At 38.9% G+C, this 27817-nt stretch overlaps 1 protein-coding gene across 1 annotated transcript; it reads right to left on the bottom strand.

Moving 5' to 3' along the window:
- Positions 1-1152: 1152 nt before the first annotated feature.
- LOC139464922 (growth/differentiation factor 8-like) lies at positions 1153-27817 on the bottom strand. The gene is made up of 3 exons (XM_071246523.1): positions 27111-27817; positions 11369-11742; positions 1153-3152 (listed from the first exon to the last, which is right to left on the bottom strand). Exons 1-3 carry the CDS (start codon positions 27718-27720, stop codon positions 2781-2783), a joined length of 1356 nt encoding a protein of 451 aa, XP_071102624.1. The 5' UTR covers positions 27721-27817; the 3' UTR covers positions 1153-2780.

Genomic DNA, 27817 nt, shown 5'->3' on the forward strand with positions numbered 1-27817 from the left:
AACATAGAGTGACATACACACACGCATAGATACCACGAGTTACAGCCGACGGTTACATGTAACGGTAAAAACCAGCTGATACAAGACGCAGTGCTGTGTAACATTGTCTGACACTGTTGGGTTACCTACATCATCACTCATACATAATACATAATCAAACAAAGAATTTTCTAAAGGACAACCTGTATAATGACATCCTTGTATCACGCATAACTCAACAAATATTTTCTTACCTGTAAAGATTCCTAAATTGAGAAGCATGGTCATTTTCAACAGAACTCACAAGACACATTGTAAAAAAACAGCCAAACAAACACCTCCTTCACTCAAAGCATGTCTTTAGAACCAAAGTGCCAGGATGTTACGTCAATAAAGGTCAAGGTCAAGGTCAAGGGCACAGTGTCATTAGCAAATATAGTACATGGACATGCAAATACCGTTGACAATAATTCAGAATATCCATTCATTACGAAAATGTTCTATGGAGTCATTTAACTAAACAAAAAGCTATTACAAATTACTCCAGTATTTTCACACTGCATAAGATCAAGCATGTATTTCATTTAGTCAGATGTTAAAGGCATGTTTCATTGGCGTAGGATATAATGCCACAAGCTGAAAGACAAGGTCGTTATCTTGGTCATACTCTGAACGTTAGCTTGTCACAAATTATACCGTTATAACTGTTTGATTGGCAGTCTAGAAATTGGTGAGAATGTAAGAAAACGTAAACTTTATGGAAAACAATTTCTTGTTTATGGCATACAGCGACGTTTAGACGTAGATTCTTACACCTTTATCCAGCTGGACTGACAACCACCAAGTAAAGTGCGTGAATATTGTTTTACGCCACTTTTACCAATATTCCAGCAATATCACGGCGGGAGACACCAGAAATGTTCTTCACACATTGTACCCATGTCGGGAATCGAACCCGGGTCTTCGGCGTGACGAGCGAACGCTTTAACCACTAGGCTACCCCACCGCCCCACAACCAAGTAGAGAGAGGTATATGCATGACATGTTGTGTTAAACAGCGGAATAACATTGACAACAACCAGTGTTATCTGAATGCTACTTGTTATCTATGACCATTGTTGTCAGTGTTTATCTGCTGCTTATCACATCAAGCCATGCATAGATACCTCTCATCACATGGTTATAGTCACTCCAGCTTGATAACGGTATGACCCGTGAAGATCCGGGGTAGAATAGGTCTTCAGCAACCCATGCTTGCTGTAAAAGGCGACTATGCTTGTCGTAAGAGGCGACTAATGGGATCGGGTGGTCAGGCTCGCTGACTTGGTTGATGCATGTCATCGATCCCAATTGCGTGGATCGATGTTCATGATATAAATCACTGGATTGTCTGGTCCAGACTCGATTATTTACAGACCGCCGTCATATAGCTGGAATATTGCTGAGTGCGGCGTTAAACAACAAACCAACCAACCAACCAACCAATGACAACGGTGTAAATATCTACATCGGAACGTCGCTATATGCAATAAACAAGTAGTTGTTCCATAAAGCTGTACGTTTTCTTACTTACACCGTCATAGTTCTTATGTATTCCTACTGGGGGAACTTTTCGTTGTTTTGTTTTGTTTTTTTCGTTGCATTGTTAGGCAAATATATGAAATATATTTAGATGTAAGTCAATTTACAAGATACAGAATATATACTGGAAAATTATATCATTAAACAATAGGAAACATAGATAAAATAGTTTCATTTGATCATTATATATTTCGTCTTTACGTCCAAACATATTCTAATCGCAAACATATATACAGTTTTGTCGTTTGGAATTGTACATTCTCATATGAAATAAACAATTCTTAATCAACACATATTCACCGCTTCTAGCAACATGTGTATGCTAATATCATTGCATTCCTTTCTTAAGGCTTCATATTTAATGTCACGACGATCTTTACAGACGAAGATACACAATACATTTATATATTTGCAGCTTGCTCCTCAAGGGATGTTTAACTACATTTTTTTAGTTTTTTAGACTTTTAGTTTATCTCAATACATATTTGTATAGGTTTTCCAAGTTAAAGAGTGTCCAAAACCTCTACAACTGTACTATATGAATACATCTTTTTTTTGTAACAATCGTTGTTTCAAAGATACAAATTTAAATACAAGTTATGGTTCTGCTAATACAGACATGACTCAAACAGGAGTTATGTATCTTGCGCAGATTACGGGAATCCCTATCATGAGAACTCTAGTTGAAAATCACGTATCACATATTGTTACTAAAACGCACTCACATAAGTGCGGTCATTAGTTCGAACTGGCCGAGAGGAATAGAAGACGGACGTGTGATTAACCCACAATTATGTGTGCACAAGGTCGATGGATAATAGCCTTATCAGATTACAGCGGTGCCACGACCACCAGGAAAGGCTTCTAATCCACTCATAAACGTATGGTAATAGCTTCAGAAGCAATGGTATTCAGACCGAGCAATGGTGGGCTGCTTCGATCATTAATAACAAGCTTTTCTCTATTGCTTCCTAAACTAAGCCTCAGAAAAGGAGTTTTCACAGCTATGGTAATTGTGCAAAAGCACAGTCAGTTTTATTAAGGGCAGATGGATAGTCATCCATCAAATGGCGCCTAATATCTCCGCTCAGTAACCTTCTCCTCATCATTTTCTTGCGCCGTATTGGGATTGCAAAACCGATGGCGAAAGACGAGGACTTCGGTAGACCTTTAATCATGCAATGCCACACCTGTTCTCTTTGTCGGCAATACAGTCCGAATCAAGCACAACCGCACCTTTCCACTTTCATTTCTTGGAGATTTGTGAACAGAATATTGTGGTCGTGGTCGAAGTATAGCATGGAGAGGGGCGACATCATGGTCGGCGTGCAACATGGGCCGGTGGAACCCGCTTGCTGCTGCAGGTAACTGTGATGGTTCTCGTCCTGCATCACATAACGGCACTCTCCTGAGCAGTAATCCGCGGCATAATCCCGGGGGGCGATTACCCAGTCCCACCCAAAGTCGACGAAGTTGACGCGGAGAGGGTAGCGGCAGCAACGAGGTTCGGTGGAGTTGGCGGAACAGCGGATGGCGCTTCTTCTCACTCGTTTATAATTCCGTTTTACCGTCTTCAGTTCAATCATGGGTTCCTGGAAGTAGAAGAACAAGATTTAGAGGTGGGCGCAATAGAAAAGTAACAAACGGCTATGCGAGTTAACTACTGATGATGCATTAAGAAAAATATGTAAAGTGCTCGAAGAGGAAAACAACATTTTTCTATAACAGTGTTTTATAACAGCATGAAGGATGTGCTACTCCTACAGAGGAGGCACACCATGTACCGCAGCATAAGATGTATCTATTCAGTCTCTGATTCAGATTCTTTTATTAAATCCTGCCAAATATAGCATATGCATATTTAAAATACGTTCAAAATTCTAAACTCTTTGTTAGTCTCACACATAGTCTCTTGCTACGCATTTGTAACTATAAGTGCTATGGGTTTTGAGTGGGTGAGTTGGGTTTAACACCGCTTTTAACAGTATTCCAGTTATATCACGGCATGTCAGCTTAATGTGGGAGGAAAGCCCGAAGTGATGCAGGTCTCAGACGTTTACCACCTCGGTGAAACCAACGAGCACGGGCATGGTGCTGACAAACCTAGAAACATAATCGGGGCGAACCGGGATTCGAACCCACAATCATGGGTTTCTGGCATGTCCAAGGGACGCAACTCTGCACAGTGAATCGCGGCGCCTTAGACGACTGGGCCACCCGTGCCCCCCTATGGGTTTTGAGGCCTGAACTACGAACAAAACTTATCTGACTGTAAAAAATCACAGAGATTGTTTAGATGAACATGTGGGTTTTGTTGTCTGTTTTGTTTCGTCAAATAATATGAAATTTCATCATAATGATTATGGTAGTTTATGTTGATATGGCAATAAATATGATTTCACATAAATACCGCTTAGATGATTTATAATGTGTTTGATTTGCAATTGAAAATATCTCTAATTTGGCGATGTTGTATCCACAAAATATCCCGCACTGGCGTTTAGTCAGCACTCAAAGAATACTTCTACATGGTTTGGTTTTAAAAATATAATTTGATTTACAAATTTTAAAACTTTAATTATTTTTTCAAATAGCACACAACTGCTGATGGATATCTTAAACTTGCTATCTTTGAAAATTAATAAAGTTTCTTTTTTTCGGCACAAATTTACAACATTTCAAACATGGTAGGGGTCATGTTGGTGCAAATTCTTTTCTTAACCCAATCTTCACAGAACCAATTTCATTTTACACAAAATTACCCAGCTAAGGGTTACTTTTTACAAACTGTTGCAGAACGAGTGATGGCTAAATGGACATAATCAAATTTTACAACAGTTCTTCCAAGAGAGAAGCAGAGTTAATCCAATTAAGCCTTAACCCTGGACCGATCTAATGAAGGCCGGTGGATTGTCAGAGAGTTAACATCTAAGGGTTCTGAGAATTTCGAACAATGTTGTCAAATAAGGCATATTGACAGAACACAATACTGAATGTGGTAACCCGTGAAGATACAGGGAAGGATAGGTCTTCAGCAACCCAACTATGCTTGTCGTAAGAGGCGACTAACGGGATCGGGTGGTCAGGCTCGCTGACTTGGTTGATGCATGTCATCGATCCCAATTGCGTGGATCCATGCTCATGATATCAATAACTGGATTGTCTTGTCCAGTCTCGATTATGTACAGACCGCCGTCATATAGCTAGAATATTAAACAACAAACCAACAAACCAACCAACTGAATGTGGTTCCGACGTGCAAGTATCTGAGCATGTGTTCGCGAACAGCCTGTGTGATCCATTCATAGACTAGTCAGGACTAGCTTGCCTTTTACGGCAATTGCAATCCCTTTTCGGCGGATAATCTAGAGTGACTATTCTCTGGGATCGCGATTTATATTTACGCCAATGGTTTGAAGTTGAACAGCGGAAATGAAAGTTGATAAGGGTTTCATCAATGAAAGATGAGAGAAATCTCGCAAACATTTTTTTGAGTAAAATGTGATGAAACTGTTTGTGATGCTTGTGGACATGTTTCATTAACCATCAAATAGCCAACTCTCTTCCCCTGATTTACCAACCTTAACTAGACATAAAGGACACCCGTGAGACCGCCTCGTCTGTTTCATATTTGGATCTATGATATAGATTCATAGTGACCAAAAAAAACCTCTCCACAAGACTGTATGAAAAGGGGGATGACTTCCAATTGTCAACTTTAAGCAGCTTTAGCCTTAAGTGTCTACGTTTCACACTTCATGACGTACAATCGAGTGTGCTCTTTCTGCGCAGACTTCAAAGAGCGAATACGACTCTTGCGCAAAAGTTGTTTGATCAAGGTTACAACAGTCATGGCCTCAGAAAAGCGTTCAAAAAGTTTTAGTACATACAAGGAGGTCATTTCCAAATTCGATGTATCAGTAACCAAAATGATCTCCGATGTAATTTCCTATTTTAAATGTACCATATGTTCCCGTTAATTTTCAGGTGAACAATTGACATGCCTTTGCATGTGTTTGTGACAGGTGCAACTGGTGGGACAAGAAACCTTTTCGCGGTTGCATCACTATTTGATAGTGATTCAAAAGACCATGCTCATGATACAGTCGGAATCTTACAATGAACAATTATTTCTGGCTTATATTTATTAGCTACTACCTTTAACTATAAATCACATCTGACTAATAACCATTTTTATTATTCATTTCATTTTAAATCATGAAAGTGGCCTTCCATATTTATGAAGCGTACGTTTGCAATCCCTTAAACGTGGCATATGCGGCTCCAAAATGGTGACCAGCTCTTATACCTCATTTGGTTTGGAAATAGCAGATATTTATCTTTAAACCACGTCGCAACTGCAGGCATATGCATCGTTTATATTCCTTTACTTTCTATATTGTAGCGCGTATCCCTTGTTCAGCTCAATACCAAGGCCAATCGTTTCATACTTTCCTCATCAGAGTCTAAAATAGGCACTCTGTAGAACAGGAACCAATTGCCTTTGACAGATGTGTAATTAAAAGTACTAACAGTGAATGCTCAGCCACAGAATACGTGCTCTTGAGCGAATGAATGTCATGATCAATAAAGTCTAAAAACAGCTGAGCTGGCATCTTTGAACTTGTAGCTTCAGAGAGGTTTTCTTTGCGAAATGAAGGCATTTCCGGTTATCCATGCTGTGTTGTGGGCGTTTGAAGCGGAGGATACTTGACATATTACTTGACAGTGCACGGAAAAAATATGAATTGATGAATATGTCTTGTTTGATATTAGCGCGATGAAAAAGGAAGTTCTTGGAAGTTTCGGAATCTTTACAAAAGACACACGTTGCCGACATTTTGAATTTGGTGAGCAGAGTTGACTCAAAACCTTGAACGTTTTTATTGAACTGTTTAAAAAAATGGAAGGGGATGTGAGAGAGATAGAGAGAGGGAGAGAGAGTTTATTCATATTTGCCCTAAAAGTACATCATGTTCAAGGCGTACATTTTTCAATGACCGCACCTTAAAAAATGCTGTATAAGTAACAAAACCATAATATTAGTTCACAAAAAACTGTTCTCTTGCCAAATATATAATACAATAATCGTGATAGCCCAAATAGCAGAATTATTATGATCAGTTTGTATACTAGTACACCTTTTCTAAATGGGCCTAATTATAAAGAACTGGGGTAAAAAGTTCATGTGGTAGATTGGATAAGAGACCAATTATGGACAAACTATGATACTGTGGCTCACGTACCTTTGTGACATCATCACCAAACCAGGAAGCCTAGTCGAATCACCTGAATTTGTCTCCACTGCCCGTATGTTCGCAGTAAGTCAACCACTGTCAGGGAGTTTAAGATTAAACTTGTTTGTTTGTTGTTTAATTTTGCACTCAGCAATACTCACGCTATGTGACGGCGGGCTGTAAATAATCGAATCTGGACCAGAAAATCCAGTGATTGACGTCGTGAGCATCGATCGACGCATGGGATACAATGCCATCCATCAACCAAGTCAGTGAGCCTGACCGCCCGATCCCGCTAGTCGCCTCTTACGACAAGTTGGGTTGCTGAAGACCAATTCTAACCTGACGTCTTCATGGGACTAACGGGTAAGTGTTTACTGAAGGTGCATTGTGTTTCCTCTTACCCTGCATCCGATTATATTCACTGAAAAACGTTTTAGGGCCACTGATATTTCCTTGGAACTGATATGGACATGGTATGCTTAATATATATTTGGAACGAATTCTGAACCAGTTTGTCGTATATTAATTTTGGTATATAGTCACGAGGGGTGACAGTTTGGTAAAACACCGTTTGAACCATATTTCAGTTATATCACGGCGTGTCAGCTTGATGCTGGAGAAAGCCTAAAGTAATGCACGTCTTTGACGTTTACCAATTTGGTGAGACCAAAGAACAAGTGTAAGGTGCTGCCAAACCAAGAAGCATAATCAAGGCGAACGGTTTCGAGCCCTCGATCACAGGTTTCTGGCGAAACCTCTGTTGGTTAAACTCATGTGGTTTCGAATGTGTTATTTTTTTTGCCTTTGTGGAAGAAAAGACGTGAAAACCGATGTGCCTGCTGCGTGCATCCGCGAAGTTGATTTACACAAAATGTGACTCCGGCTTTTACGTTTATAAATCTATAAATGTAAACACTTATTGAATTCAATTCTTACAAATACCAATCAACAAACAATTAACACACAATACGAAATCAGTAACATCGTTAAGCCCAACAATGCAAGCCACGCCCATTCTATTCCCAGCCAATCACGAAACAGTAGTCCGTCAGTGGGCGTATAAACGAAAAAGAAAACGTGCCTGGTTCGCCAATCAAATGACACTGAATCATTTGTAATTTCTTTATTCATAAATGTACTTTACAAGATAAATACTTCAAGAGATTTTCAAATGTAGATTTAAAAACTTCTCAAGACAGAGGCTGACTGTAATCATATCTTGGTATATATTAAATGATTTAATCAACAAAGCCTTTTTGTTAAATATGGTATCTCGTACTCAAATTAGCGTAATCAAGACTTTTTAAAAATTATTGTAGCGTGTATTGTGAAGACTGGTGGAAGTTCCCTTAATCCTTGGCTCGTATGATAACCCTTTAAAGGTTAATCTGTAAGGAAGCTAAAATAAATCACTTACCTCCCTACGGGGTTGGTTATATATAGAACTCGTTGTCTAGAAATAATTTCCTCTCTAGGTCACATGAAGCGAAGGTCTAGTTCATGTTTAAAGCTTTTAAGAGTACTTTTACTAATAACAGCACGTATTTATCCTTCATGCTTTGAGTCGTGTCTATCTATAAACACAGGAAAAGAAGTCAGGAGGCCAATGTTCCACATACACACGTTGCCAGTGTTTGGGAAACGTATACAATTTGGAACGGTTTCGTTTCTTTCTGAAGAAGGTTTAGCCAAGTCATTTCTCAAATTTCTACATATAAAATGCGTGTGAATGAGAAAAGCGACAAAACCCTTTTCACAATAAGAAATTTCTACTTAAAGCAGAATTCATTGTACGACTCCGATTATATCATAAGCATGCGATTATGAATCACTGTCAATTAGTGACGATAGCAGGTTTCCGTGAAAAACGGTTAGCGTATCCTGAATCACCAGCCGCACCCTTACAAACACATGCAAAGGCAAGTCAGTCGTTCACGTGAAACTACACTGTGTAAGATTGTGTGAAATCTGTTCACACTCCCGATTTAATGTATAGCAAACGCTGATTTAAATGGAAAGCGTCAGTGATATATTAATCAACCGTTTACTATTTATCAAGTATCATATTACCGACACCAATAATAATAATAATAATAATAATAATAATAATAAATTTAAAAAAATCCAGGCCAACAAACCCGATCTTGTCCATTTTGATGAATGCAATGAGGTCATTTATATTATTGAATTTTCATTCCCTTTTGACACCAATGTTATTGACAAGATTCAGGAAAAACATGGACAATATGCGGACCTCGCTTTCGAAATGTCACACTTGCATCCCAAGTACCAAGTTGTCCGACTCCCCATTGTTATGTTGGGTACCTCCCAATCTATTGACTGATATGGGGAGAGTACCCGTGTTTGCTACCAGGAATACAGCCACTCTGACAATCTGGGTAAAGCAGAAGGCAGCAGTGTTGGGGACTCTTCACATTCCCCGAAAAGTTCTGGGTGGGTTTGCCTAGGCAGCGCTTCCTGGGAGAAGTCCCATTCGCTGTGTGGGCTGCGTGATGAGCCTAACCAGTCTGACTGTGCCAGGATCACCCAAACCCTTTTTACTGCATTTAAAAAACCACCCCAATAATCTGTTAATAATAATAATAATAATAATAATAATAATAATAATAATGATAATAATAATTATAATAATAACAATTATAAAAAAAAAGATAAAAAAAGTGTTTAACGCTTCTCTTAACAATAATGTGATGGCGTTTCAGCCTATTGCAATGGTAGTAAATTCTCCATGTCGGTTCATAGACGTTTAACACTTTGGGAAAATCCACGAACTCGAGTATAGTGCTGACAGACGTAGGATTATAATCAGGGCGAACCTGGATCGTTGCACTCAGTTTATTGCATATAATAGGGATAAGCAAAGTATTTCAGGTTTTGATACTATCTAACTTTTGATATGGATACATATATGTTTACACTGTTTATACAGCATATAAAAAATCATCAGTGGAGTAAAAGGAATGTCTACTCCAAGAGTTGCATAGCACGTACTGTGTCATTTTAAATAATAATTAAAATAACATTTGTAATGGAACACTCTTCGCCTTTCTCTCCATGACCTGAAGACGGATGTTTGTTTGTTGTTTAGCGCCGCACACAGCAATATTCCAGCTATATGACGGCAGTCTGTAGATAATCGAGTCTGGACCAGACAATCCGGTGATTGATATCATGAGGCTCGATCCACGGAATTTGGATTGGTGACATGCATCAACCAAGTCAGCGAGCCTGACCACCCGATCCAGTTAGTCGCCTTTTACGACAAGCATAGTCGCCTTTAACGGCAAGCATGGGTTGCTGAAGACCTATTCAACCCCGGATCTCTGAAGACGGATGTACGGGTATGGGGCCGCCAAACTAAGAATCACGATCGGGGAAATCTAGGATTCGAACCCATACCATGACCGAACATAAGGTAGTAACTGTCCCGACACACCGACGTGGGGGAGGGTAATGGAGACAGACATTGCTTCGATTCTGGAAACCCACGTGGCTGGGGGTTATTGTGGCCACGTAGCTGGGGTTATTGTGACCACGTGGCTGGGGTTATTGTTACCACTTGGCTGGGGATTATTGAGACTCACGTGGCTGGGTTTATTGAGACTCACGTGGCTGGGGGTTATTGAAACGCACGTGGCTGGGGGTAATAGAGACTCAAGCGGCTGGGGGTTATGGAGACTCACTTGGCTGGGGTTATTATGACCACGTGACTGGGGATTATGGAGATTAATGTGGCTGGGGGTTATAGAGACTCAAGTGGCTGGGGTTATTGAACCACACATGGCTAGGGGTTATAGAGACTCACGTGGCAGGGGGTTATAGAGATTCATGTGTCTCGGGGTTATAGAGACTTGCGTGTCTGGGGGTTATAACGACTGACGTGGCTGGGGGTTATAGAGACTCACAAGGCTGGGGGTTATAGAGATTCGCGTGGCTGGGGGTATAGAGATTCACGTGTCTCGGGGTTATAGAGACCTACGTGGCTGGGGGTTATAACGACTGACGTGGCTGGGGGTTATAGAGACTCACAAGGCTGGGGGTTATTGAGACTCACGTGGCTGGGGGTTATAGAGATTCACGTGGCTGGGGGTTTTGGGACTCACAAGGCGGGGGGTTATAGAGACTCACGTGGCTGGGGGTATTGAGATTCACGTGGCTGGGAGTTATTGAGATTCACGTGGCTAGGGGTTATAGAGACTCACGTGGCTGGGAGTTATAGAGACTCGCATGGCTAGGTTTTTTAAGAGACTCACGTGGCTTGGTGTTATAGAGACTCACGTGGCTGGGGGATATAAAGACGCGTGGCTTGGGGTTATAAAGACTCACGTAACTGGGGGATAATGGTCATGTGGCTGGGGGTTATTGTAGCATGAATGGAGTTTATGGAGACTCACTTGGCTGGGAGTTTATTAGGCCACGTGTCTGGAAGTTTTTGAGAACACGGAGCTTGAGATTATTTATATGGCATTGCAGATTAACAGTAGTAATTTAAAAGACTCGGGTGGTCCTTAACTTCTTTTGAGTAGTATAAATGGTTGTCAACTCACATAGCCGGCGTCATCCTCGGACGTCGGGGGCGTAACGATTAGGTTCCTCATGCTATGGTCAAATGCTGTCATCTGTAATCCATAGTTGAGGGACGGTCTGTCCACCCAGTCCTGCACAGTCTTTCTAATGTCCAACTGATGCCAGTTCCGAGCCCTCTTAGGGAACAGCTTCTTGTATCGTAGATATATTTTCCGGGGCGGGTTGCCCTCCTGGGGCTTAAATGTACGGATGTGCAGCTCAACCGCCGTTTTCTGCTGCCTTGATGGTCTCACGTAGTACCACAGCACAGCCTTTTTGATATAGGAGTCTCTTGTCTCATCGGGAAGGTTGAAGTAAGCCACATAACTCTCATTCAAATTACGATCCGGAGGAGCTGAAAGAATGCAAATACATACAGTAAACTACGGTTATAACGAACACAAAGGGATCACTAACTAGTTAGTTAGCGAACGCTTTAACCACTGGGCTACCCGACCGCCCTCTATCCATTAAAAACCTAAATTATGCTTTATATAAGAGAATGTAAATCATACTATTATTTATACAGTAAACTACGGTTATAACGAACACAAAGGGACCACTAACTTTAGTTCGTAATAACAATAGTTCGTTATAAGCATATACATGTGTGCAAAATACATACAACAAACGGCTGGGACTAAAATTAAGTTCGTTATATCAATCAGTTCGTAATAAGCGTGTTCGTTATACACGTAGTTTACTGTACTAAAGAATCATAGAAGGATGATGGACCATGAATAAAATGTTTAAAACCATCTAACCTACTCAGAACTACATGAGCGGGTTATAGGCTTCAGGTGAACACTTGACTTGGCATTGTATGTGTTTGTGAAGGGTGTCACGTGTTGTTGCAGGTCACATTCACCTTTTCTAGAACACCTGGTATCACAGTTTGATAGTGATTCATAGACACATGCTTGTGATATAGTCAGAATCCTACAATGGATGTCTTATGATAATGGAAATGACTTGGGGTTCGAACCCTGGACCTTCCGCTCTCCGGGCGGACGCTCTACCATTAGACCACGGAGGCTGTCTGTGTGCCAGTGGAATAGCACCCGGCAACCTCTTAGCTCCTTAGTTTAAGGAGGGATTATGCTCCACTGTTGAGGAGCTAGGCCGACATTTCTGAACGTTGTTATAAGTGCGCTGCGTTGTTTTTTAGCATGCAGGGTAATTGTTTACGTTACTGATCGATATGCGTCTTTCGATTTGAGTTATCAAAGAGGATTGTGAAGGCCATGAATGTCATTTGCTGAGGCTGCAATTTGATGAAGATAAGAGCCCAATAGTTGTTTACAATTATCGCCACTTACGTCCATTGTTCAAGACAGCGTCAACACTCACGTCAACATTCAACGTCACACATGATTCAGCTGTGGAATATGGGGAGTGGGCTCAACCACGGGCGCACCCAGCGTTACTGTTGACGTAAATGGCCAGGCGAATGTGATGACTTAAGCTGGGATCAGGACAAGGACCAACTTTGGCTATGTTAGTCAAGAGATACGCCAGCGATGTCCTTCTTTTGGTCTCAGTTATTTATTTGCAATGACTCCTTACCAGTATTACCCGTTTTTAAATTTCAATACAGTAAGCTTCAGTTATAACGAACTCAAATAGACCACTAATTTTAGTTCGTTATAACCGTAGTTCGTTATAAGCATATATAAAAATCTATACAGCAAATGGCCGGGACCAAAAATAAAGTTCGTTATATCCGTCAGTTCGTTATAAGCGTTACTTAATATATTTATCACTACTGTGTTTTATCACCATATGATTTATTACTTATTATATTTATCACTACTGTGTTTTATCACCATATGATTTATTAGTTAATATATTTATCACTACTGTCTTTTATCACCATATGATTTATTACTTAATATATTTATCACTACTGTGTTTTATCACCATATGATTTATTACTTATTGTATTTATCACAACTGTGTTTTATCACCATATGATTGTTTACTTAATATATTAATCTCAACTGTGTCTTATCACATATGATTTATTAGTTATTGTATTTATCACAACTGTGTTTTATCACCATATGATTTATTACTTATTATATTTATCACAACTGTGTTCTATCACCATATGATTTATTACATATTATATTTATTACTTCTGTATTCTATCACCATATGATTTATTAGTTATTATATTTATCACAACTGTGTTTTATCACCATATGATTTATTACATATAATATTTTTCACTACGGTGTTTTATCACCATATGATTTATTACTTATTATATTTATCACAACTGTGTTCTATCACCATATGATTTATTACATATTATATTAATTACTTCTGTATTCTATCACCATATGATTTATTAGTTATTATATTTATCACAACTGTGTTTTATCACCAAATGATTTATTACTTATTATATTTATCCCAACTGTGTTTTATCACCATATGATTTATTACATATAATATTTTTCACTACGGTGTTTTATCACCATATGATTTATTACTTATTATATTTATCACAACTGTGTTCTATCACCATATGATTTATTACATATTATATTTATTACTACTGTATTTTATCACCATATGATTTATTAGTTATTATATTTATCACAGCTGTGTTTTATCACCAAATGATTTATTACTTATTACATTTATCACAACTGTGTTTTATCACCATATGATTTATTACATATAATATTTTTCACTACGGTGTTTTATCACCATATGATTTATTAGTTATTATATTGATCACAACTGTGTTTTATCACCAAATTATTTATTACTTATTATATCAATCACAACTGTGTTCTATCACCATATGATGTATTACTTATTATATTTATCACAACTGTGTTTTATCACCATATGAATTATTAGTTATTATATCAATCACAACTGTATTTTATCACCATATGATTTATTACTTATTATATTGATCACAACTGTGTTTTATCACCAAATTATTTATTACTTAATATATTTATCACTACTGTGTTTTATCACCATATGATTTATTACTTATTGTATTTATCACAACTGTGTTTTATCACCATATGATTTATTAGTTATTATATCAATCACAACTGTGTTCTATCGCCATATGATGTATTACTTATTATATTTATCACTGCTGTGTTTTATCACCATTATTCATACTTATTGTATTTATCACAACTGTGTTTTATCACCATATGATTTGTTACTTATTATATTTATCACTACTGTATTGTATCGCCATATGATGTACTACTTATTATATTTATCTCAACTGTGTCTTATCACATATGATTAATTACTTATTGTATTTATCACAACTGTGTTTTATCACCATATGATTTATTACATATTATATTTATCTCTACTGTGTTTTATCACCATATGATTTATTACATATTATATTTATCACTACTGTGTTTTATCACCATATGATTTATTAGTTATTATATTTATCACAGCTGTGTTTCATCACCATGTGATTTATTACTTAATATATTTATCACTACTGTATTGTATCACCATATGATGTATTACTTATTGTATTTATCACCACTGTTTTGTATCGCCATGTGATGTATTACTTATTGTATTTATCACCACTGTATTGTATCGCCATATGATGTATTACTTATTGTATTTATCACTACTGTATTGTATCGCCATATGATGTACTACTTATTGTATTTATCACTACTGTATTGGATCACCATATGATTTATTACCCATTATAATAATCACTACAGTATTGTATCGCCATATGATGTATTACTTATTGTATTTATCACTACTGTATTGTATCGCCATATGATGTATTACTTATTGTATTTATCACTACTGTATTGTATCGCCATATGATGTATTACTTATTGTATTTATCACTACTGTATTGTATCGCCATATGATGTACTACTTATTGTATTTATCACTACTGTATTGGATCACCATATGATGTATTACTTATTGTATTTATAACTACTGTATTGTATGGCCACATTCGATTTTTCGACAAATCATGAAGGCTGTTGTTAAATCATTACTGAATATGTTACTGAAACAAGATGGCATATTGTATCACATCAGTATTTATTTGTGGTAATTAATCATGTTATGGTTATTTTTACAAGTTGTTTTTGATTGTTCGACAAAACATCAAAGCATGTAGTGGATCGTATGATATAATATAATATAATATAATATAATATAATATAATATAATATAATATAATATAATATAATATAATATAATATAATATAATATAATATAATATAATATAATATAATATAATATGTCAAGAACCTCGTATATTCTAGAATTCCCTAAGCATATCATCTGCAATCTGTATAACTTAGATTTGCTACTAGCTTTCTTTCATCAACTGATATGAAAATTTGTTAGGAAACGCCTCGATAGATAATTCAAAAACACCGACCCCATGGCCCTAATTTACAAGAGGTCAAAGTTGAAGCCTGAGAAGCCTTATCAAGCCAAGATACCCCTTAAAGCTGTCGGTTGTCATCACACTGGTCACGTGCTGCTGTTAAACGTACCCCAGCTGGTTTGGTTTCCGGGTTTTTATCATGTAAGCTGCACCTTACATCGTGGTAATACTTCGGAAGGTCAGGCGTTAATATCAAATATCTCATATAATTATGGATGTTTAATAATGGCATGTTCCTCATTAGCTGAGGTCTAAGAAGAAGAACAGTGACATCTTGGAACATTAAATACATAGGTTAGGCGAGACATTGTATCAATACGGCTATTTTTCATGGATCGTTTTTGAAACATTTAAACATAAGCAAGCTTTTGACCCACGCTGATTTTCTAAGATGTAGATAAAAACCGAACAAAATAATTTATTTTTTATTTTGAAGATTGACATTTTTCACTCGAACCTATTTTAATTATTCCTATGGATGTATTTGACCATATCACAATTCCAAATCTAAGAACGAAAAAGGTTAGTTGTCAACCATTTGAACATGTCCGTTATTCCAATATTTCAAAGTTTTCGGCGCTTTTCCCATGGGTTCTTCATTTACCTTGTATACAGGTATACTGATTAATCTTCATGTATAGTTTCTCGTGTGTTTTGTATCACCGTGATCAGCAAACATTTAAGAATTCACACAGTCTCCAAACTGGATTTTATATACTTTTGTAAAAACATTTTTTTTAAAATTCTGTTCAGAGGGTACATAGCATTGTGTTCATAGTCATATCATGAGAGGTATCAAATTACATGGTAAAAGTCATGAGAAAAATGAAGGATATGTAACATGACAGTAGGCGTTTATATACTTCATAAGAGACATGAGCCAGTCCTTTCAATAGAATAGCCCATGCCCCATGCGCCAGGGAAGCCTTTACCATATATTCTTACATCGTCAACAAGTGTATGTCTTTCGTAATTATGATTGACAGATTAACACGCTGTTGTATTGATTTTTGCTGTCTACAATCACCCGAGAATTAAACCAGAGCGGTAACTGTCCTTTAATAGTAAAGACGTCTTCATCTAATCGCTCTATCTTTACGTGTACCATATAGAGAATCTCACCCGAGTGTCTTTTGATATCAAATATATCAACACGAGTTGATAAAAGTGGAAATAATCCGAGGCTTGCAGAGGATTTTTGTCACTTTTATCAACGAGTGTCTTCCAACTTTTTTCCAACTTTTTTAATTTGTAGACCGAAATTAGCAGTGTCCTCAGTGTAAGAAGTACTGCTAACAGCTTCAGTAGCAGAGCCATTATTGATGTCATTTGATTGAGATGTCATGGTAACCAGTGACGTCACAATGGCATTGTGATGTAATTTCATTGCAGCGATATCTACAGTGTAAATATCGCTTGATCTAATCCAAGCGATATCTCCTGTGGGAGCTAGTTTTGGATGATAAATGTTGAATGTCTTTACAGGTGAACAAATGACTTGCCTTTGATTGTCTTTGTGATTATGGAAAGGGTTTTATATTTATGTCATTGCTCTAATTACAGGTCACTACACAATGTAATCGATAATTTACTGTGTACCATGTACAGTTTGTGAGGTATCTTTTTCTAAGAAATCCGAAAACCTGCATAATACAATGAAATGTATTGTGATGCAAAAGAATGCACTTGGCATTTTGTGAAGATTATCGTTATTTGATCAATATAAACTGCCTGGGAAAAGAAAGTATACACCCATGTTTGATGGTGGCTAAAATTGAAACAAACAAGAAATTGCTATTCGATGGTGATGTACAGTAAACTACGTTTATAACGAACACGCTTATAACGAACTGACGGATATAACGAACTTAATTTTTTGGTCCCGACTATTTGCTATAGCTATGCCGTATATATGCATATAACGAACTACCGCTACAACGAACTAAAATGAGCGGTCCCTTTGAGTTCGTTATAACCGTAGTTTACTGTATTTGATATGGCCATCACAGTTTTGGACCTTACATTTGTTTTGTTTCGGCGACTGTTTTCAGCCTAGTAAGGTTTTGATAACGTTTGTAATGTTTTGATCAAATCAAGATTTTAAGTGTATACTTTTTTTGCCCAGCTGTTTAGTATTTTCAATCATTTTCATTTTAAAACTTTTATAAGTCGAAATTAAATATTAAGTATCTGAAATGAATATATCTTAAAATTTCGTGTTGAATTGTACTTTAAGACATACTACATTGAGCACTGAGAATCAAAAGAAATATTTTATAGAATTATTCGGATATTTGTATATAGGACTGTATGATAAACTATTCCTGTCTGAACATTTCTGTCAGTATATAATGTCATCTCAAGAGAATATACAGTCTCGATTGTCCGCCGAAACAGATTCCAGTATATGTACGTATGGAAATTCTATGAATGGATGACTGAAAATCAGTGATGACACCAGGTGTTCGCGAATAAAACATGAAACGTAGAAACGTCAATGCGAGTATATTACGCCAACAGGGGAAACATGCAGGAAAACAATGTTGATCAAGTCTGCTGTGTTATTGTTAATACAGTTATCTAATCTCTTGCTCTACTGTCATACATTTCGTACAAACGTGGACATGGCTACTGCTGTGGAAGCAAATACCACAGTCTGGACAAAAAACTTTTAAACACTCATTGGACCCAAAGTGCTCAAAACCAGACCTGTCGTTTCCGTAGCTGTTAATCAAGGTCCCTTGTTCTAAGGTCCTTTGGGTTTTGTCAATTCGTAATTTCGAGGCAAATTGTATGTGGATTTTGTTCAATTTCAATTCCAATGGGTAGTTCGGGTCGTTGACCTAGCATGAAATAGATATGACACTTAAGTGCAATGTTCCCCTATTGCTATAGTTATTCTAGATTTGTAAACATTTGTTTACCATGGAAACATGACAAAGCGTGTCATGATGACAGCTACACATTCCAATGTCACACACACGCACGCACGCATGCACGCCCGCATGCACGCCCGCATGCCCGCACTGGCATATTCGGACGGACGTACACACCTTACACAACACTAATACATATTAACGGAGGAGGATATATTAACAATGCTATATTTACACAATGAACATGATGAAGTAAGACCTTTGTTTGAAGACCTTTTGTGTTTCCTCGTCAATGCTCTTGAGTTGAAAGAATGCAAGAAAGCATCCAACAGCGAGTGCATTTGAGAAGCAATGAGACATTGAACTGCGGAGAAATGACGTTGGTTCTTTGTACTCAGCTGAAAGCTATGTACTTCAAGGTGTCAGAGAAGTACTTGGACTGACAAATGTAACTCCGTTCCCGGCATTCCTCACAAGCACTGGATACCGCGATGCCGAGCCCAAGGTTTATGTCAGGCGGCAAGGTTACTAGGCGAACATACGTAAGCCGGCACATATGTTACTATGCGGGATATATATTATATTGTGATAACAAACTGTGAAGGGAAGAGTTCATGAGGTCAGCAGTTAATCTGAAAGCGGAGCACTTTCTTTTTAAAACAAGCGATGTTTTGTTCATTCCTACAACGTACATGTGACATTTATTATCTGACACTGGAGTATATATGTGTTTGTATCAGCAAATCATTGTTGTGCGAAACAAAGAGCAACTGTTTGTCAGTTATTAATCATCTTTTTTGAAAGAATATTCATCATAGTTACGTTTTTCTTTAAAAAAACATTGAAATGGCCCTTTTCAGTACATTTTGGCATATTTATGTTCTGCGAAACGATGTATGTTGTTGAGGAAATGTCATACAAGTCTGTTCGTGTCATTAACAAGTGTTTCATGATTTAGTAGGTCAAATGAAACCCTTGCCATGTCTTGTCATTGACAGTGAAAGTGTCCTATCTGACAATGTACGTATGTTTCACTTACTCTTTCATAAAAGACCGCCTCTGTGATCTAGTGGTGGAGCGTCCGCCAGTAGAGCGAGAGGTCCGGGGTTCGATCCCCGGCCGCGTCATACCAAAAGACGTTAAAAGATGGTACTTGTTGTTACCCTGTCTGGCGCTCGGCATTAAGGGGCTAAAACAAGGACTGGTCGGTTCGGAGTCAGTATACTGTGTCTGAGTGGAATATTCATGTTAAACTGCGGCATGGTATCTCAGTGAGCTAGCACTATAATTCGGCATCAGTCCGGACTAGTACAAGCAGCCACACACACACACACACGCACGCACGCACGCACGCACGCACGCACGCACGCACGCACACACACACACATGCACGTCGCTATATAAGTGCAATAATCTTGGACACACACACACACATATACACACACACATGTATGCAGGTCGCTATATAACTGCAATAATCTTGGACACGACGTTAAACCTTGAGCGACGGGTTCTATTGGTAGGGCAGGACATGCTTACCCTTTTCGCGAATACCTAGTGTCATCATTGATGTTTAGTGATCCATTCATATAATTTACCCCGCCCTTTTCCTGTCACACCAAATGGATACTGGTTATACTCTGGTGTTGACGTTTTATATCATTACTACCATAATATTACTATAGTTATACCAGCGCTACAATTTACATCGACAGCACTGATGAGAAGAGCATTAAGCTCACTGCCAGAGAATCGAGGGCTTTCCAGAAGCATAATGCACAATGCCCGACACGTGGGTCTAGCCGGGGCATGAAGAATACAGTTGTATCAAAATTTCTGCAATATCAAAACGGGAGAAACAAACAATGCCTCGTATACTGTACTTATGTGTTGAGAGAGTGAGTATGGTTTTACGCCGCTTTTAGCAATATTCCAGCAATATCACGGCGGGGGACACCAGAAATGGGCTTCACACATTGTACCCATGTCGGGAATCGAACCCGGGTCTTCGGCGTGACGAGCGAACGCTTTAACCACTAGGCTACCCGACCGCCCCACTTATGTGTTGAACACAACTCAAGTCTCCCCGCTTGACGGGCGAACGCATTGACGACTAGGCTACCTAGACTACTGATGATTTGATCAAACCATGTATCGTGGATGTCTATCCATTTAAAGTGAATGAGTGCGTGAGTATGGTTTTACGCCGCTTTTAGCAATATTCCAGCAATATCACGGCGGGGACACCAGAAATGGGCTTCACACATTGTACCCATGTCGGGAATCGAACCCGGGTCGTCAGCGTGACGAGCGAACGCTTTAACCACTAGGCTACCCGACAGCCCCCTATCCATTAAAAAATTAAATTATGCTTTATATAAGAGCGCTGTAAATCATACTATTATTTATACAGTTAACTACGGTTATAACGAACACAAAGATACCACTAACTTTAGTTCGTAATAACAGTAGTTCGTACAACAAACGGGCGGGACTAAAATAAAGTTCGTTATATCAATCACTTCGTAATAAGCGTGTTCGTTATAAACGTAGTTTACCGTATAGACATATAATGATGTATTATTCTCCACGCACGGTTGTTATGGAACCGATTACAAATCTAATGAGAAGCTTGTGTTGTTGATATAAATGCTGCACGTCTTCCACATAAACAGATTAACAATTATGGACAAGGCGCCAACGTGGTCAATATTACTCTGATTAACAAGCAAAGGTAGGGCCGCGATGGAGATGTTATGGTAACGTACATGGATAGTAGTGCTTGCACGTACTTGACATTACAAATCCATGGATAATGGTATGGTGAGGGCTTCTGATGCTACAGTTTAATGGTTATAATGATATAGACTAACATGTAGTCTCTGAAATAAAAAAATTATAATGTCTGCATTTGTCTTAAAACACATACTAGTAAGGGGCTAGGTATCTGTTAATTTCTTGAAACTGAAGAAATCTTGACTTGTCAAAGTATTGCAGACTATGAGAGAAAATTAGGAACTGAAATGGTAGATACCGGTTCGCGAACACGTGGTATCATCACTATTTTTTGGTTTATACATACATGCTTATGATATCGTTGGATTCATACAATGGACTCGGCTTTTAGTCGAGATGTCTTATGATTATGGAAATGTTTTTTGTCGCTTCAGTTTAGTATCAGTGTCTGCCAAAAAATGTCATCAACATGATTTGAAGGCGATACTAGCTGAGATGAGGTGAAATGGGGTTAAATGTTGCGTCCAAGATTATTGCACTTATATAGCGACGTGCATGCACGTGTGTGTGTGTGTGGCTGCTTGTACTAGTCCGGACTGATGCCGATTTTTTGTGCTCCCCATTGTAATACCATTCGGCAGTTTAACATGAATACTCCTCTCAGACACAGTATACTCCGGGCCGACCAGTCCTTGTTTTAGCCCCTTAATGCCGAGCGTCAGACAGGGTAACAACAAGTACCATCTTTTAACGTCTATGACGCGGCCGGGGATCGAACCCGGGACCTACCACCAGACCACGGAGGCGGTCTAAGGCGATATTAACATGACACATGGAAATGATTTACATGACGATAATTACAGAATATAAATATGAATACATTTTTACTTGAGCTTTTAAAATTTACAACTTTTCCTGAATAAATTTACAATGCTTGGCAGAAGTCTTCTACAGCGTATTTCCTGGACAGTTGACACGATGAATAACAAGGACGACATGACTCGTGTTTACCTCGGGTCTCACACTCCCATAAATAGGCAAACAAGGACTAGATCAACGGTGCCGGTAGGGAAGTTTCAGTAATTGTTGCTAGAAACTAGTCGCGGCAATACTCGACCTTTTCTCTGTAATATAAGTAGCTAGTATGGTATAGCTGACCATGATAACGTCGTTAGCGTTGGAGTAGATACAGCTACCTTGAGTGAGTTGGGTTTTCATGCCGTTTTGAACGTTATTTCAGTTATATAACTTCATGTGGAAAGAAAGACGCAGGAATGACATGCTGGCGATACATGTTCAACATTTTGGTGACAGCTTTGAGCACTGTTTTGGTGCTGATAAATCAATGATGATAATAAGGGTGAATATAGGCTCGAACCCATCAAGGTACATCTGTACCCGTGAAGATCCGGGGTTGACTAGGTCTTCGGCAACCCATGCTTGCCGTAAAAGGCGACTATGCTTGTCGTAAGAGGCGACTAACGGTCAGGCTTGCTGACATGGTTGATGCATGTCATAATATCCTAATTGCGTGGATCGATACTCATAATGTCAATCAGCGGATTGTCTGGCCCAGACTCGATTATATACAGACCGCCGTCATATAGCTGGAATATTGCTGAGTGCGACAACAAACAAACAAAAACAAACAAACAAACAAACAAACAAGGTACGTCTGATATAATTGCAGCATCTTAGATTACAGCGCTACTAGCGACCCACGAGGAAAATACAGCTGGTAAAGACATATGTTCGGCTACATCTTAACAACTGACTACCTGGATCAATACTCGTATGTACGACATGACATATTACAAGATATTGCTCAGCGTTCTGGACGTAAAGATGCCCTTATGTACAAGACGTCATATTGCAAGCTATCACACGGATTAGGTGTGCTGCACGTGGAGATCCTTGTTTGTGTAAAATGTCAGCTTACAAGCTATAGCACGGATTAGGTGTGCTGCACGTGGAGATCCATGTTTATATAATATGTCAGCTTACAAGCTATGGCACGGATCAGGTGTGCTGCACGTGGAGATTCTTGTTTGTGTAAAATGTCAGCTTACAAGCTATGGCACGGATCAGGTGTGCTGCACGTGGAGATCCTTGTTTGTGTAAAATGTCAGCTTACAAGCTACAGCACGGATTAGGTGTGCTGCACGTGGAGATCCTTGTTTGTGTAAAATGTCTGCTTACAAGCTATAGCACGGATTAGGTGTGCTGCACGTGGAGATCCTTGTTTGTGTAATATGTCAGCTTACAAGCTATAGCACGGATTAGGTGTGCTGCACGCGGAGATCCTTGCTTGTGTAAAATGTCAGCTTACAAGCTATGGCACGGATTAGGTGTGCTGCACGTGGAGATCCTTGTTTGTGTAAAATGTCAGCTTACAAGCTATGGCACGGATTAGGTGTGCTGCACGTGGAGATCCTTGTTTATATAATATGTCAGCTTACAAGCTATAGCACGGATTAGGTGTGCTGCACGTGGAGATCCTTGTTTATATAATATGTCAGCTTACAAGCTATGGCACGGATTAGGTGTGCTGCACGTGGAGATCCTTGTTTGTGTAAAATGTCAGCTTACAAGCTATAGCACGGATTAGGTGTGCTGCACGTGGAGATCCTTGTTTATATAATATGTCAGCTTAAAAGCTATGGCACGGATTAGGTGTGCTGCACGTGGAGATCCTTGTTTATATAATATGTCAGCTTACAAGCTATGGCACGGATTAGGTGTGCTGCACGTGGAGATCCTTGTTTGTGTAATATGTCAGCTTACAAGCTATAGCACGGATTAGGTGTGCTGCACGTGGAGATCCTTGTTTGTGAATAATATGTCAGCTTACAACCTATAGTACAGATTGGGTGTGCTGCACGTGGAGATCCTTGTTTGTATAAAATGTCAGCTTACAAGCTATTGCACGGACTAGGTGTGCTGCACGCGAAGCTACTGGTTTGTACAATTGAAGGTGCCAGTTTGCATAATATGTCAGCTTACAAGCTCTAGCAAGCTATATATACCAGTGTGTACAATATGTCAACTTACAAGCTATAGCACGTGAAGGAAACCGTAGTATATCATGACATTTTAAAGGGTGCATGTTAGCAGTAATCAGCGCATAGTCAAAACTCCGCAAGTGTGTATTTGTTTGTTTAACACCGCACTCAGCAACATTCCAGCTATATGACGGTGGTTTGTAAATAATCAAGTCTGTACCAGACAATCAAGTGATTGACATCACGAGCATCGATCTACGCAATTGGGATCGATGACGTGCATCAACCAAGCCAGCGAGCCTGACCACGCGATCCCGTTAGTCCCCTCTTACGACAAGCATAGTCACCTTTTACGGCAAGCATGGGTTGCTGAAGACCCCGGGTCTTCACGGGTCCAAAGCAAGTGGATAACCCCCAGACAGATTACTTGAATGTCATAACCATCATAAATCATCGTACCACTGTTTTGAAAGGACATTTACCGGTATACAACATCTACAGTATCTTTCCATCATGTTGCAAGCATAAATCTGACTATAACATCGCGGCATATGTATTTCGTAAAAGTAAAAAAATAACGTGATATCCACTTATGTGATGCAGTTCAAGGATATACCGTCATTCTGGACCGAGGTCGGAGGAAATGTCAAGGACTTATAACACCTTCACCAAGACCTAGTTCGATTGCCAACGTGACACAGTTTTTCTCTAATTGCCTGATTTCTAATAGCTCTGTCCCCGTTGAATGTTGCCCTACCAGTGGGTCAGGACACACTCACCTCTTCGCTGACACTTGCTATCATCACTATTTCACAGTGTTCCATAAACATGTCCTGATGATATAGTCGGAATCGTATAATTATATAAAGGGTTTTGTCGCTCTTATCCATTTGAAGACCTTTCCAATTACTCTTACAAATGTCAATGGTGGAGACACGCAATACCGACCTTGTATCTTAATTAAGTTTCCTTCTCAATAAATATATCTTCAGTTTAGTTAAACGCCAGTGTTTACATGTCATTGTTTGCTTGGAAGGCGGTAATTGTGACAGTAATTTAAACTAATGCCAACTTTATTGAAATAGTTGAAATATGATAATAAGGCGACAAACTTTCAAAATCTCTCTCAGACAACCAGTCTCAACCCCACACGGAAATGAGAGCTAAAAGGGCCAAAATCTGGCAAAATAACTTTGGCCCTTTTGAAACTTGACTTTGGCCCTCTTATAGAATTTTAAGTACCTATATTTCAAAAACGCATCAATGAAAACATACAATATTTTTTCTACATGTAGACAAGAACTTATAGATGCTATTTATGCAATAATATGCAAAAAAGGCCAAAGTGCATTTTGGCCCCTTTTCATTCTAAGCTCTTCAGTTGTGTTCCGAGTGTACATGTATTAATCTCTACAGTTATCAGCTGACTGAGAAATATATGACATTGGTTATTCATTTAGAGACAAAACACCCTCATGACATGTACGAGTAGGTCGAACTCATCTGTGATATATCTGTTTCAGTAGTTAAAGTGAGTGAGTGATTGTTAAAAGCTATAGCAGCAATTTCTTTCAGTCAGTCGAAGGAAGAACGGTGGGGTAGCCAAGTGGTTAAAGCGTTCTCTGGTCACGTGGGAAGCATGGGTTCTATTCCCCACATGGGTACTAAGTGTGAAGCCCATTTCTGATGATCTCCGCGCTGACATTCCTGGAATGTTGCTAAAAGAGGCGTAAAATCCGACTTACACAATCAATCGTAGAAGACATATATCGTAATGAATATATGTCACCTTGATATCATTCTTCAAGAAATAATATGTTTGTATTTTGCAAACAATGACAGATTGCAAATCATGGCAAGAAAATTTAATATTGACAAAATGCAAAGACACTACATCTTGATTGGAATCCATTCTCTAACGGTGGTATGGTATTCCAACCAGATTATCCCACTGCGCGTGTGAACTGAGCTACGAGGAAAGCACCGCTTTTCAGCTTGGAAGTGCTGTTTCAGTACAAAGATCGATAATAAGGTTTTAGGTGACCTCACGTGGGACCACTCACGTTTACATCACAACAATTGCCAAACATTGAAAATGACGTAACAGTTGAACAGAAGTCGCCTCACTATCAAAATAGTTTTTCCTAACATATTATTGACTATTCTGTGCAGTACTTATCAATTTTTCTTAACAAATCGATTAAAACAGTAAACAATCTATTTGAACTAGTTTCAGAGCAAGTTCAGCCGTGGGGCAGGACACTCTCTCCTTTTCGCGAACACCTGGTATCTTCACTATTTGAGAGTCATTCGTAAACAATGCAATTGTTGTTACTGTTAATCCTCAACCTACTATATATATTCCGTACCATACTCATTACTGAGCCTTGTTTCCAATACCGAAACGTCGCCTTGACAGAAAATAAAGAATTTGTTATCCATAAATTATCTCCACTTTGTCATTCGTAAATACATGCTTATGATATCGTCAGAATCGTACAAAGGACCGTGCTTTTAGCAGAAATTTAGTATGACTATTTAAAGGGTTTTGTCTCTTTTATTGCCATTATATCAATGAATCTAGAGCCATGCACACTTAAGACAGGTATATGCAGTGACCCTTTACGGAACATATAAATGATTGCATGTCATTAATGACTTTCAGTATAATACTTACGTGTTTTAGCAATGGTGAAGATGCGTTCTGTATGGCCGTAGAGACGATCATCAAAAACATATTTGTCATGGTAACCGTAGTTATCTGGTGAATCCCCCTGTATTCCTGACCTCTCGAGCAGCTGAGAGATCTTAGGCGCTTTGGGCAGCGTTCTGCCGGTCATGTTTGGAGGACTGTGGAAGTGCAGTTTTTCAAGAATCTGATTCTTAATAACCGCGATTCTATACTTACGATCATCTTCTCTCATAGCACACGCAACACATTTGTTAACCGGCGCTGATGTGGCGAAACCAGCTAAACTACTGTTCCCATACAGACTATCTTCTGTCTCGTTTACACTCGTAGCATTCATACTGTCATTAAACTTCCAAACACTGGTGCTGTTCTCATTGACCCCATATGGCACGTACGTTGTACTTAAGTTGACGTGAACGTCTTCGCCATCATCATAGGTATCCTCCTCATCAACATAGCTGCTATTAGATTCTCCTAGTTGTGTTAAAGTGTCGTTCCTCTCTACGGCATCAGTCAGGGAATATTTTCCAAGCATGCCTAGTATAGCGACAATGACAAGGGCAAGAACGGTAACATGGTCAAAGTGCGTAACCATTCTGCCGGAGAGAAATCAGCTGATCAGCTCCTTACGAACGCCACTGCGGCACTAGCGATCAGCTGTTCACTCGGCCTTTCCAGCAGTCACTGTGTTA

This window comes from Haliotis cracherodii, unplaced genomic scaffold (genome assembly GCF_022045235.1).
Source record: "Haliotis cracherodii isolate W230 unplaced genomic scaffold, xgHalCrac1.p SCAF_17, whole genome shotgun sequence".
Taxonomy (NCBI): domain Eukaryota; kingdom Metazoa; phylum Mollusca; class Gastropoda; order Lepetellida; family Haliotidae; genus Haliotis; species Haliotis cracherodii.